Here is a 15,348-nt window from a genome sequence, read left to right as displayed (position 1 = left end):
ACGTATTGATATGAGATTACAGGGAGCAGAAAGAAACCTGGGGTAAGAGGTGTGGTTCTCAAGAAACTAAGTCCATGTTCAAATTCAACACTAGTGGGAGACAAGATATGGAAATGTCATATTGACCAGTTAAGAGCAATAGAGGGCCCGATTTCACTGCCAATTTTGGACAATCCACCTTTGGCACAACCTGACTCTGCTGCCCCATTACCGGTTACTGAGAAACTATCCTTAGTGGCTGCACGGGGGCAAGATCCCAGCCAGGCACCGGACACACAGCCAGTAGTGTCAGCCAGCGATGTTCCAGAAAAGTCGGAAGTTCGTACTGCTGTTCTGTGTTCTTCATCACTGAGAAGATCCAAGAGAGAAAAATACCCTCCAGCACTTCTCAAAGACTATGTGCCGTGATGTAAAGACTTTGTGTTTTTTCCCAGTTTAATACATTTTCAAGTTAGATTGTTTGGTACTTCCAGTTAAAATAATTACTTGAAGTGGTGGGTATGTTAAGGGTATGTGCATGTCCGCGTGACATCATGTAATAAGTTACATTCCATATAACCATATAACAATTACAGTACAGAAACAGGCCATATCGGACCTTCTAGTCCGCACCAATTTACATGAACTCTACTAGTCCCACCTACCTGCTCCCTGCACATAACCCTCGAACCCCCTCACATCCATTTACTCATCCAATCTCCAGGGTCCAGAATAGACCCTGCTGCAACCACCTCTTCCGGAAGGTCATTCCACTCAGCCACCATTCTCAGTGAAGAAGCTCCCTCTCATGTTACTTCTAAACTTTTGCCCCATAACCTATGACCCCATGTGTGTGTTCGGTTAGATGCCATCTTAAACAGAAAAAAAGAGCAATCGTAGTTCATACCGTGAGAGACTAGTCTTTAGGGTAAACACGACACAGGCTAGGCCCTATTCACACTACTACCATCGGGAAAAAGGTGCAGGAGCCTGAAGACGAGCTCAAGGATGGCTTCTTCCCCACTGCCATCAGATTCCTGAATGAGCAATGAACCCCAGACACTGCCTCACTTTGACTTTTCATACACTACTTTTATCTATTTTTGTAAGGTGGATTATATGAATATTTGCCCTGTGAGGCTGCCGCGCAAAACAATGAATTTTATGACTTTTACATGACAATAAATTCCTACTCTGATTCTATTGGAAACAAAAGTGCTGTCGTTCTCACAGTTCTCCACAGATGCTGCTCGACCTGGGAGGTAGTCACAGTATTTTGTATTTTTGTTTGATCAACTAATTTCTCGGTTCACCACAAAATGGCCTCCCCCACTTCTGTTGCAGAATGCTGGAACTAGATCTCGTTGTCCGAGATGAGAATGGCAACATCCTTGATCCCGACCACACCAGCGTCATCAGTCTCTTCCAAGCTCACAAGCGGGCAACGCAGCACATCAACGAAGGAATCCGGGAAGAGGCGGTAAGAGGCCAGCAGTGACCATCGCGGAAAGGGGCATGCAGGCAGCCATCATGTGGTCCACGTTTGATTGGGCTCGCCACCATTTACAGCAAAACCCCTGGTATCCGGAATTCAAGCAATCGCCAATCGAGGAAACCAAATATTAAAATTAAAATAAATAAGAATAACTGAACACAAGATCTATCTAGAGCCTTGCATAGTTGCAACATTACATCGCAGCACCCTATCTATATATCCCCAGGATCGTTCTTGCTGTGGAATGCCCCTCGGCCCTCATTTTCTCAGTGGCTCTTCATTTGCTCTCTGATATTAATATACGAACTGCTATTTCGATTTTTCTTCCGCACTGGATAACTTGCTAATCCTGTGGCCTTTTCCTTTCTGCCTTCCGACAGTTTCAGAATCAGAGCGAGTACGGCAGATTTGCACGCCTGTCCTCAACACCCACCCACTCCCTCTTCATCTGGGTACGCAACTTTGTCTGTAAAATCGGGGAAGAAGCTGAACTTTTCATGTCACTTTACGATCCAAATGAACAGAAGATTATCTGGTGAGTTTTGTGGCTATCTGGTAAGTTCTTGGTTTTTTTTGTTGCTTCATCACACTGTATCGGGCCTTGGTGCACACCATGCCCACTTGTCTGAAGGAAGTGGGATTGACTTAGCTACATATAATTTAAAGGCATCACAAGGTAAAGGTTCCATTATTATTAGAATGTAACATACATGAAATTCTTTAACTTTTGTCTACTATAAGGCAGGCAGCGAGTCGCCACTTTGTCCAGCCCCCCTCACAGAAACCTACGGCACCTGGTGCAATCGCTGAGCTTTGGTCGTCTATTTCTGTTGATAATAGTATGCTCCAGATGAGCGTTTAATTCCAGGTTTGTTGTCACAGGTATCGAGGTAGGGTGAAAAACTTTGTTTTGAGAACAGTCCAGTTTGTCAATTTGTGCATAGTACAGCAGTTAAACAGAATGGAACTTCTGTCTAAGCAGACATTGTAAAGAGCACAATTGCATAGTATAGCTGTCTTAAGAAAGCAGGCTCCATCCTCTCGGACCCTCACCACCAAGGCCAGGCCCTCTTCACTCTGCTACCACCAGGAAGGAGTTACAGGAGCCTGAAGACAAGCACCCAGCGGCACAAGGACAGCTTCTTCCCCTCAGCAATTAGAGTTTTGAATGGAGAACGAACCACAGACACTGCCTCACTTATTTTTCCACTAATTTTATTGATTTTAACATTTAATTTACATCAATATTTGCACTTCTAATTTTTTTTTTAAACTTTAGACTACAGCACAGTAAGACGCCACTTCAGTCCACTAATTCATGCTTCCAAATTTACACCCAGCCCCAGTACATTTTGAACAGTGGGAGGAATCTGGAGCCCCCAGCGAATCCTACTCAGACACAGGGAGAATGTACACACTCACAAGATCAGAAGATCACAAGGCAAAGGAACAGAAACAGGCCACTAGGTCTGTTCTGTAAATCTATATTCTACATGTTCCAATTTCCGGCCTTTTCCCCATATCCCTTGATGCCCTCACTAATGAGATACTTGTCTATTTGTTGTTTAAATGCTCCCGGTGATCTGGCTTCCACTGCTCTATGCAGCAGCGAGTTCCACAGATCCACGGCCCTCTGGCTAAGGAAGTTCTTCCTAATCTCTGTTTTATATGGATAACTTCTAATTTTCAGACTATGACCCCTTGTCCTCGATTCACCCACCAAGGGAAACATCTTAACACATCCACCCTATCTAAAATATTTCAAAATATGAGAAGCCTCTATGAGATCTCCTCTCATTCTCCTGTACTCCAATGAATACAACCCAAGAGCTGCCAAATGCTCCTCATACATTAGCCCTTGCATTCCGGGATTCATCTCAGTAAATCTCCTCTGCACCCTCTCCAACAACATCACATCCTTTCTAAGATAGGGGGCCCAAACTGCACATAGTTCTCCAAATGAGGTCTCACCAGTGCCCCATAGAGCCTCATCAACACCTCTTTATTCCTCTTGAAATGAAGGCCAACATAGCATTCACTTTCTTCACTACCAATTTCGCCTGGTCATTAACTTTTAGGTTTCCCTCCACAAGGACACCCAAGTCCCTTTGCACATCCGTGGTTTGAATTTTCACCCCATCCAAATGGTATTCTGCCTGTTTATTTCCACTGCCAAAACGTAGAACTGTACACTTCTCTATGTTAAATCTCATCTGCCATAATTTTGTCCAGTCTCCTAATCTGTCCATATCCTTCTGCAACTTTACTGTTTCTACTACACTTCCCGCTCCGCCACCTATTTGGTGTCATCTGTAAATTTGGCCACAAAACCATTCATACCACAATCTAATTCATGAACATAAATTGTAAACAGCATCGGCTTCAATACTGACCCCTGCAGAACACCACTAGTTACAGGTAGCCATCCAGAACGGGAACCCTTAATTAATGCTTCCTGCCTATCAGCCACTTTTCTATCCAGTTTAATAAATTCGCTGTAATCCCATGGGCCCTCATTTAGCAGCCTAATATGCGGCACCTTATCAAAAGCCTTTTCAAAATCTAAATAGATAACATCCACAGCCTGTCCTTTGTCTATCCTTCTTGAGATTTCTTCAAAAAACTCTAATTGTGAGAAAGGAATAAAATCCTTGCAGGGGACAGGATGTGAAGAAGTGTAGACATGTTCTTTGACTCCCTTGGGAATCAGGGAACATGACTATATTTCTTGCACATGGTGCCTTTCTTTGAATGTGGCAAGTTTATCATAGCACCATGAGTAACGGCACTGATTCACCACAGCTTACAAACAAATAAAGAATACACTCATTCATTTCTCTCAGCACATCATGAAGTTGACTTTCTTTCTTATTATTAACGAGACATAACATTGCATTCTTCAACTCCCCAAACACCACCCGGCTAAGCTCCTCGGACCTTCTCATTGATTCACTGCCACACAGGAGATCCTGACGCTCTCACTCTCCTCCCCCTGCATCTGAGATTCATCACCCATACACTGATGTTTAACACGCCTGCGCATGTGCGCTATTACCCTTGTGCGTCTCGTCGCTTACATCATCTGTGGCAGCCGGGACCACTCCCAAAGATGGTAAGTACGTGACCGCAACAACAGCGCCAGCGATTAAGGACAGGGTTCAAATCCCGCGCTGTCTATAAGGAGTTTGCACGTTCTCACCGTGTATGAGCAGGTTTTCCCTCGAGCTCCAGTTTCCTCCCACCATTCAAAATGTGCTGGGAATTGTAGGTCACCTGGGTAGTACAAGCTTGTGGGCCAAAATGGAGTATTATCATGTTGTATGTCTAAATTTTAAAAATAATTTATCATGAAAGGAGACAAGGAAAGGAGAGCTGGGGGAAAGTGATGGGTGGAGGGGTTAATGAAAGCCAGAGAAGTCAATCTTAATGCCATCCAGTTGGAGGGTACCCAGTTGGAAGATGTGGTGTTGTTCTTTCAATTTGCGGGTGGTCTCTTGCGGATGCCAGGATTTTTGTGTGTTTTCACTACAATGTCTCCAGACTTTCGTGTTTCACTTGATGTTTTTTTAATCCTTTTCTCCTGACACAGAAGGCCCATGATCCACAATCTTTCTTCTCTCTTTTGTATACATATATTTCTTCTTGCTAACATTCTGCAGTTACAAATCAGTAGAACTTCTGCCTGGCCCACAGGAAAACGAATCTCAGGGTTGTATGCGATGCCATGTACGTACTCTGACGAGAAATTGGAACTTGAATTTAATCAAAATCTGGATGAAAAGCGCTGAGTCGAAGGGAGAACTATCCTCCCCCTGCTATTCTCCAGCCTTTATTCAGATGTCTTCATGTGTTTTTTTTTGCTTCTACCTTGAAGAAGAGCTCAGGTCCGAAATATCGGTAATTGATCTTTACCTCCCACGGATGCTGTGAGAGTGGCTGAGTTCCTCCAGCATTTTTTTATTGTGCGTTTCTACTCAGAGAGAATCAGAACGGTAGAGACGGTGATGATTTTCCTATTTTCCACTCTGTGTATCCTTCCAGACCGAACACCAAGATTTGCCATTCTTCCCTGCTCTCTGTCAATTTTATGTCCATCTGATTAGTCTCCCGTTAATCTGGCAGGTTGTAAATTTGTTGTTTATGATCAGCTGTTACAACAGGCACTTCATTTTGTAGCCCCGAATGCTCATTTTAAAATACATTGCCTTCATGAATAATTAATCAATGGACTTGATCAGGCAAGTAAAACAATTTCTCTCTCATAAATCCAAGCTGACTTCCATTTACTGGAATGTTATTTTTTAAATGGGAAGATTTTTTTTTCCCCCTGCATTATTACCTTAAAAAGTGCTGATTCTTCAAGAAGGAGCAATGGAATATGTATCCAGCAATTAAAATGGATATTCTGTACTTGTACTCGAACAGTGGCAGAGTGACAGGGCCCCAGGTTCGAGGCTGGACTCTGCTGCTGCCTTCTGTCTGCGTGGAGTTTGCATGTTCTCCCCTGGTGGCTGCCTGGACTTTCTCCGGGTGCTCCCATTTTCCAAAGGTGTGCGGGGTGGAAGGATGTGAAACACGAAAGCCCACAGATGCTGAGATTGCAGCGAAAGTACGCAGAAATGCTGGAGGAACTCAGCCGGTCTCGCAGCGTCCACAGGAGGTGAAGATATTATCACCAACGTTTCGAGCCTGAGCATTTTTTTTTCAGGTGTAAGCAAAAAGAAGGCAGGCAACTTAATCAAAGACCAGAGGTTAAGGGGGAAGAATGGGAGGGGAAGGAGCCCAGGCCTAGCAGTCAAAAGGAAGGGTAGTTGGCTGCAGTAATCTATCCCTTGTGTCAGTGGTGGAAGAATCAGGGGGAAGTTGGCAGGTATGTGAGAGAGGAGAGGTAACAAGGAATGGGATGAATGGGATGGACTCAGCCATACTCCACCTTCTTTTTCAACCTATGTCCCCCCCAAGACTCTCCTCAAAGTTTGTGGGCCCCCTTCCCTGTGAAGTTGTAAAGTTTTGGTTTCTTCTGTACTTCTTTCCTACCGATTATGTAAAAAAAAATTTATATTACGCGATAAAAAAAAAACCAAGGCTTTTACTTAAACATGCTTTGGCCCCAGGGTAGGAGGGGGGAAGGGGGTGGAGGGGGGAAGGGGGGTGGGTGACACAAGGCCCTCGTTGAGAATGGCTGGACTAGATTGGCTGACAAAAAAAAGTATTGGTTGACATAGTGGTTAGCGCAATACTTTTGCAAGCGATCAGGATCGGGGTTTGAATCCCATGCTGTCTGCATGGAGTTTGCACGTTTTCCCCGTGACTGCATAGATTTTCCCCAGGGGGCTCCAGTTTCCTCCCACCATTCAAAATGTACCATGGGTTGTAGGTCATTTAGGTGTAATTGGGCGGCATGGGCTCGTGGGCCAAAAGAGCCGGTTACTGTGCTGTATGGATTTTCCCCAGGGGGCTCCAGTTTCCTCCCACCATTCGAAACGTACCGTGGGTTATAGGTCATTTGGGTGTAATTGGGCGGCACGGGCTCGTGGGCCAAAAGAGCCGGTTACTGTGCTGTATGTCTAAATTTAAAACAAAGGAATATATCTACAGTAATCCATTAGTCGGGAATAAGATGCTATGAATGGTCTTGGTTATATCATTTAACAAATATTTGGGCAAGTACATGGATGGAAGGTGAGGTAAACCACTGTTTGTATATTTAACTGTCTGGGCCAACTGGACGTGTAGCTTCTCCCACAGCCTCCTAAATAAAGGTGACTGTTCCTCAGCCCCCTCCCCAGTTCAGACCAGTCGACCAGCATGGACGTGCCTCTGTTCGATTGTGAATAAAAACCAGTCAGTCTTGCATAGCTTCCAGTCTTTTGGAGTTATTGATGGTGCATTTGGAGGGATCTGGTCCTGGCGCGGGGTCAGTGTGACTCGGTACAATAACAAAGTAAAAAACACAATGCTGGAGAAACTCACCAGGCCCAACAGTGTTTTCTTTATTTAGCAAAGATAAAAATACATAACCAATGTTTCGGGCTTGAGCTCTCCGTCATAGTAACAGTTTGGCACAGGTTAGATGGGCTGAAGGGCCTGTTTCTCTGCAGCATTGTTCCATGGTTCTGGTAACGGTTATTGAACTATATGCTGCTGTACTGCTCCAGTTAAAAACTACTCCTTCCTGATCCTCTTGAAGTTTAACCCACGTTGAAAGCAGATTCATCAACAGGAAATGATCTGTTCCTATGGGCAATGGCGCTGAATTGAATGGTTTGTTGGTTCTTGCACTGAGATGCAGTGTTTTGCGTGATGGAAAGTTAAGTGAAGCTCTACATACAATACTCTGCATGGTACCTAGCAGCTGGCAACTGCCTCAGTTCGGTGTTTTAACGCCGGCCTCTGCTGCTGTCCATGTGGAGTTTGCACATTCTCCCTGCTATTGCGTGGGTTTCCCGTGGGGACTCCTGTTTCAAAGAAAGTCGGAGTGGCCATTTGGCCCCTCGATTCTGTTCTACCTTTCAATGGGATTGCGACTGTTAGTTGACACTGGCTCCACCTTCCATCCCTGATGCCCTTCATATCTAAACACCCACCAATCATCATGAAGAAACCATGTCAGTGCCTCTACTTCCTCGGGAGTTTGCGGAGGTTTGGCATGACACTGCAAGCCCTGGCAGGTTGCTACAGACTGTGGTGGAAAATGTCCTGACCGGCTACATCACAGTCTGGCCTGGGGACACCTGTACTTCAAAGCATAAAACCCTTGCTAAAAGGTAGTGGACACACCCCAGGATATCACAGGCAAAATCCTCGCCACCACTGAGCAACATCTGCAGGGAGCAGCAGCAATTATCAGAGATCCTCACCACCCAGCACACGCTCTGTTCTCACTGCTGCCATCAGGGATAGAGGTGTCGGTGCTGCAAGACTCTCACCACCAGGTTTGGAACAGCAGCTCCCCCTCCACCATCAGACCCCTCAACAACAAACTCAATCAGGGACTCATTAAAGGGCTCGTAATTTTGCACTTTATTGATTTTATTTCCTCGTTGTATTGCAGTCAGATTGTTACTTGTTTTCATGTGTACATTGTATGGATTTTTTTTTTGAACTACGAATAAGTAGTAATTCTGCCTCGCCTGCAGGAAAAGAAATGTCAAGGTTGTATTTACTTCGACAATAAATCCGAAATCTGAATCTGGGTTACACCTCCCAGATCTGAGTGAAGACACCATGCTTATGACTATCTAGGCCAGTGGTTCTTAATCTTTTCGCTCACGTACCACCTTAAACCATCCCTTACTCACAGTTGGCGTAGTGCCAATGGTTGGGACTGGACCGGTGTTCAATTCTGGCGCTGTCTTCAGGATTGTGTTTGTTTTCACAGTGTCTGCGTGGGTTTTCTCCAGGGGCTCCGGTTTCCTCCCACTGTTCAAAAAAACCTACCGGGGGCTTAGGTTAATGGGGTGTAAATTGTGCGGCACGAGCTCCTGGGCCGAAGTGGCCTGTTACCATGCTCTGTGGTTAGTAAAGGATTACTTAAGGTGGTATTGTGAGTGGAAAAATAAATGTTGAGGACTACTGATCTGGACTCTGGTTCTCAAGGAAGACTTACATTTAACAAAATTAATTCTTGTACTTTCAGTGAGAATTATTTATTCCGTTGGGCGAGCACAGGATTACCAAAGGAGATTGACATGCTGAATAACTTAAAGCTTGTGTTCACGGTGAGTCTCACCTCAAGTTATTTCCCAATCCATAGCATGAAGCCAAGGGTGGCATCCCAGAGGTGTAGGAAGACTGGTCAGGGTGGGTTTATTTTCCTTGGAGTTGAGGAGGCTAATTGGAAAGGGGAAAAGGTTTCCCCCAATCCAGGTATGAGGTGCACAGAGAGGGCATTTGCCGCACTGCAAGTGACCAAAATGGGAAGCTGTTGGTTTGGGGGTTAGAGAAGATCTGAGGAGGAGCCTTTGCACCCAGGGGGGTGGGTGGAATTTGGAATACACAGTCAAAGAGGATGGTGGAGGGTGTAGAAATAGAAGGTATCTGGGTAATCCCTTGATTTACCAAGGTATGAAGCAAGGGCTATCAAAGACATGGAGTGTCTCTGGGTAGGTAACAGCCTTCACGGACGTGCTGGACGGAAGGGGCTGTTTTTATGCTGATTTGTTCCAGCTCAGAATCAGATGTGCTGGACAATTTATATTTATTAAGTCACAGTTAAAAGGGGCAGAATGCTTCTAATTCCCATTTATTTCATCACAATACTTTTGCTTGAAGATTCCTTCTCTCTCACTCACCCTGTTCTCTCTCTCTCTCTCTCTCTCTCTCTCTCTCTCTCCCTCTTTCTCACTCTCTTCCCCTCCCCAGCCTCTTTCCCCATTCTTTTAATTCTCTCCCTCACACATATCCTCTCTCACATACCTTCTTTCCCTCGCCCCTCCCCCTTACCCTCTTCACTCACTATCTTTCGATTTCTCTGGGTTTCCAGCTCTTTTCAGGGGGAAACCAGGGCCTTTACATCTCAAGGCTTAGACCACAGACCCTGACAACCACCGGGAGAGACAGGAAATCTTGCTTCAGTTCATTGAATAAATATCCACACCATTCTGGGTTGATGGATTGTTGTTAAAATCCATCTCATTTACTATGTTCCTCTTTGGGAAGACATGATCTGGATTTACCTCACTGCGATTCTGAAATCCAGCAATGTGCTTGACTCTTCCTTGCCCACAGAAATCAGTGACTAGATTCTTTATTGTCACGCACGAAATGTAACAACCTTATCCCTTGAGTGAATTTTTTAAAAACCACAGCACCTTTCAGAGGGCATCAATCGACGATATGCTCTTTCAATGAAGATAAGGGCGAGTGGGAGGTTAATTGATATGGAACAGTGCCTTTAAAGATCAAGTTTATCGTCATGTGTTCTCAAGATGCAGTGAGAGATGTTGTTTGGAGAACTATATGAATATAAATATTAATGGAATACATAACCAAATCAAAAGGAAGACGCTATTAAATTTACTGAAAAAATAAAAAAATTGATATAGCATTCATGCAGGAAACGCATCTAACTGAAGTGGAACACAAGAAATTAAAGAGAGACTGGGTAGGGCAGGTAACGGCAGCATCATATAATTCAAAAGCTAGAGGTGTAGCTATCTTAATCAATAAAAATGTACCAATCAAAATAGAGGAGGAAATAATAGATCCAGCAGGGAGGTATGTAATGATAAAGTGTCAGATATATTCAGAATTTTGGAATTTGCTCAATATGTATGCACCTAATGAAGAGGATCAGAAGTTTATGCAAGATATCTTTTTAAAGATTATAGATTTGCAGGGGAATATATTGATAGGAAGGGACTTTAACCTTAATTTGGATTCAAAGATGGATAAAACTGGACAAAAGACAAGTAGAAAGAACAAAGTTAAATCAATGCAGGAAATGCAACTTTTGGATATATGGAGGAGGCAACACCCAAAGGAGAAGGAATACTCATATTATTCGGGTAGACTTAAAAGATACTCATGGATTGACCTGTTCCTGTTGTCAGCCCATATCCAAGGGAGAGTTAGGAAAACGGAATATAAAACTAGATTGTTATCGGATCACTCACGCCTGTTATTAGCAGTAGAACTGGAGGACATCCCACCAAGATCATATAGATGGATATTAAACTCCATGCTACTTAAAAGACAGGATTTTACATAATTAATTGAGCGCCAAATTAAAATGTACTTTGAAATAAATACGGAATCAGTGAAAGATAAATTTATATCATGGGATGCAATGAAAGCCTTCATCAGAGGGCAGATAATAAGTTATGTAACTAAGTATTAAAGGTATTAAATGTTACGGAGAGAAGGCGGGGACGGGGTACTGAACTTTAAGATCAGCCATGAACTCGTTGAATGGCGGAGCAGGCTCGAAGGGTCAAATGACCTACTCCTGCTCCTATCTTCTTCTAAGATGAAGAAGGACTACAATCAGAAAATAGAACAGCTGGAAAGGGAAATAGTAAGTACAGAAAAAGAACTAGCAACAAGGGAAGATACAACAAAAAGAAGAGAATGGCGGACAAAAAAATAAAATACGAAACACTACAAACATATAAAGTGGAGAAGAACATAATAAAGACAAAGCAGAAATATTATGAGCTAGGAGAAAAAATGCACAAAATATTAGCTTGGCAGCTTAAAACAGAACAAGCTAAAAGAATGGCATTGGCATCAAGGGAAAAGGACAAACAAATTACATATAACCTAACAAAGATCAATGAAAACTTCAAGGAATTCTACGAGCAATTATACTGAACTGAGAACGAAGGGAAAGAAGACAAAATAGATGAGTTTCTAGCTAAAATTGAACTACCGAAATTGCAAGAAGAGGAGCAAAATAAATTAATAAAATCATTTGAAATAGAGGAAATACAGGATATATTAAAAAAGCTACCGAACAATAAAACACCGGGAGAGGATGGACTCCCAATAGAATTCTATAAAACATTTAAAGGCTTATTAATTCCTCCTCTCCTGGAAGTAATGAACCAGATTGAAGAAACACAAAACATGCCAGATTCATGTAAAACAGCATTAATTACAGTAATACCAAAGATGGGGAAAGATCCACTAACACCAGCATCGTATAGACCAATATCTCTACTTAACTCAGATTTAAAGATAATAGCAAAACTATTAGCAAACAGATTGGCCAACTGTGTACCAAAAATAGTAAAACTAGATCAAACTGGATTTATTAAGAAAAGACGAACAATGGACAATATCTGTAAGTTCATTAATTAATCCATGCAGTACAAGGAAATAAGATGCCAACAGTGGCGGTTGCTTTAGACACAGAGAAAGCCTTTGACAGGGTAGAATGGAATTATTTATTCAAAGTACTACAGAGGTTCAATCTACCAGAAAAATATATTATTTGGATTAAAGCATTATATAAGGGACCATTGGCGAAGGTGACAGTAAATGGATATATATCGAACCAATTTAAATTAAGCAGGTCAACTAGGCAGGGATGTCCACTATCTCCCTCACTGTTCGCTTTAGCTATAGAACCCTTCACAGGACTGATAAGAACAGAAAATAAAATAAAAGGGATAAAAATGAAAGAGAAGGAATATAAAATCTGTCTATTTGCAGATGACATCATAGTATACTTAACAGAACCAGAAATATCAATAAAAGAATTGCATAAGAAATTGAAGGAATATGGAGAAGTATCAGGGTACAAGATCAATGCAAATAAAAGTGAAGCAATGTCAAGGAATAATGCGGATTTCACAAAGTTTAAGAAAGAATCACCATTTAAATGTCAAACACAAGCAATCCGATACCTAGGTATTAGACTAGATAATAATCTAGGCCATCTATACAAATTAAATTATCAGCCATTAATGAAGAAATTACAAGATGACTTAGAACATTGGAAAGATTTACCACTAACACTGATAGGAAGGGTAAATTGCATTAAAATGAATATCTTCCCAAGGCTACAATACCTATTTCAATCATTACCAATTCCCTTAACAGAGAAATTCTTCAATGAGCTAAAGAAAATAATAAGGAAATTCTTATGGAAAGGGGGGAAACCGAGGATAGCGCTAGATAAATTAACAGAATGGTAAAAACAAGGGGGCTTACAGCTGCCAAACTTTAAGAATTATTATAGAGCAGCACAATTAAGACATCTATCAGATTTTTATCAAACAAGGGAAAAACCATATTGGACCAGATTAGAGCTAGATAAAATAGTGGAGAAGGTACCAGAACATATACTTTATAAGTGGGATGAAAAGCTGGTGCAACATAGAAGTTCACCAGTACTGCACCATCTGCTCAACATTTGGAAGAAGATTCACGTAGAAAGGAAAAAAACAAATTACCAACTACCAAAATTATTATTGACGCAAAATCAACTAATCCCTTTCACAATAGATAACCTTTCCTTTAGAGAATGTGAGAGAAAAGGGATCAAAAGAATAGAAAATTGTTTTTTGGGAAATAAATTATTATCTTTTGAACAAATGAAGGACAAATATAGTATAACTCATGGTATAATGTTTGCATACCACCAACTGAAAACCTACTTGAAGGACAAATTGGGAAGCAGACTGAGGTTACCAGAAGGAAGCAGCTTTGAATATGTGATTACAGACACAATGATAATTAAAAGATTTATAACAAACATGTTCATCAACTTTCAAGAGAAAGAGTACGAGGAAAAAAGTTGTAAACCCAAACAAAGGTGGGAACAAGATCTAAACATAAAGATAAAAAATGAAAAATGGGAAAAGCTCTGCTCCGGAACTATGAGAAATACAATAAACACGAGGTTACGCATGATACAATATAATTGGTTACACAGGCTATATATCACGCCCCAAAAGTTAAATCAATGAGACCCAACAGTATCAGACAGATGTTTTCACTGTAAGATGGAAACGGGAACAACAGTACATGCAATTTGGGCATGTGAGAAAGTGGAAAAGTTTTGGGAAGATCTAAACCAGATATTAAATAAAATCACAAAAAGCAACATCCCAAAAAATCCAGAGATCTTTCTTCTAAGTAATATAAGTAGTAAAGAACTTGGCCTCGATTTGGATGAAGCACAAAAAAGATTTATTATGATAGCCTTAGCTGTAGCAAAAAAATGTATAATGTCAACCTGGAAATCAGAAGAGAGCCTGAGAATACAGCAATGGTACATGGAAATGAATAAATGTATTCCATTGGAAAAAATAACATATAATTTAAGAAATATCATCACAGTATTCGAACAAATTTGGGAACCGTACATGGAACAGAGAAGTCCTACCGCGGACCTCCACCGCCTAAAATGACAGAATGATAAGACAAAATGAACTGACCCAGTGTTTAACAGTAGATGACACAATTTTCTTGTTTATTTTCATTGTGGGATGACATTGTTTAATGGGTTTATTGTGTTCTATACGCTGAACTTTTAGTGGGTAGGGAGGGGGTTGGGAAGGAGGGAGGGAAGGGAGGGAGGAAAAAGGGGAGAAAATGACACTGTGTATATTCAAGAGGGAAATGTTTTTGTGTATTTTGGTTAATATGATTCATAGTGTGAAAAATAAAAAAAGTTTTAAAAAAAAGGTGTTGTTTGGAGAGTTGATCATGTGGACACTTCATACACAGTACAAGGAAGACACAGTATTGAAGTATATTGTTGGGGGGGGGGGGGTAGAGAGAGGTCCGGAGCAAATGCAACATAATTTTATTATTTTGAGGTTGAGTCAAAAGTTTGATAATTACGGGAAAGAAACTGCCCTTGAATCTGATGGTTTGAGATCTTATACTGCTGAGGAGAAAATTATAATTTGGCGGCTGCTTTTCCAAGGCTGTGGGAGTTAGAGATGGAGTTTGTGGAGGGAAGGGAGGGGGTGGAGCCTGTACGATGGCCTGAGCCATGTTCACAAACCTTTGCAGTTTCTCGTGGTCCTGGGCAGAGCAGTTCCTGTGCCATGCAGTGACGCACCCTGACAGGATGCTACCAATGGTGCGCCTGCAGAAGGGGTTAAAAGATTCAGACGACATTGCGAATATACTCACTGAAGAACCGCAGACTCTGATGTGCTTTAAACTTAGAAATCTATAGCATAGTACAGGCCCTTTGGTCCACTGTGTTGTGCCGATCTAATAATCCACTCTAGAATTTCCCCACTCCATAAGCCTCCATTTTTCTCAGTTATATGCACCTATCTAATCGACTCTTAAAAGAGCCTATTGTACCTGGCTCCATCACTGCTACTGGTAGCACATTCTCTGTACCCACCACTGTCTCCCTTTCTTGGTCATTGCTAGTCACTGATGCAACTGGTCTACATCAATTC

General features: G+C 42.0%; 1 protein-coding gene across 1 annotated transcript in view; it reads left to right on the top strand.

The window, feature by feature from the left end:
* LOC138756974 (dedicator of cytokinesis protein 2-like) overlaps positions 1-15,348 on the top strand; it is a 1,510,503-nt gene that overhangs the window by 258,262 nt on the left and 1,236,893 nt on the right. Inside the window, 3 exon segments of the mRNA XM_069923500.1 lie at positions 1,324-1,459; positions 1,855-2,009; positions 9,114-9,195. Of these exon segments, the coding sequence (XP_069779601.1) occupies positions 1,324-1,459; positions 1,855-2,009; positions 9,114-9,195 (373 nt within the window).

The sequence above is a fragment of the Narcine bancroftii genome, chromosome 3 (genome assembly GCF_036971445.1).
Source record: "Narcine bancroftii isolate sNarBan1 chromosome 3, sNarBan1.hap1, whole genome shotgun sequence".
Taxonomy (NCBI): Eukaryota; Metazoa; Chordata; class Chondrichthyes; order Torpediniformes; family Narcinidae; genus Narcine; species Narcine bancroftii.
The sequence above is the reverse complement of the archived record's forward strand: the minus strand, read 5'-3'. Positions and strand labels throughout refer to the sequence as shown.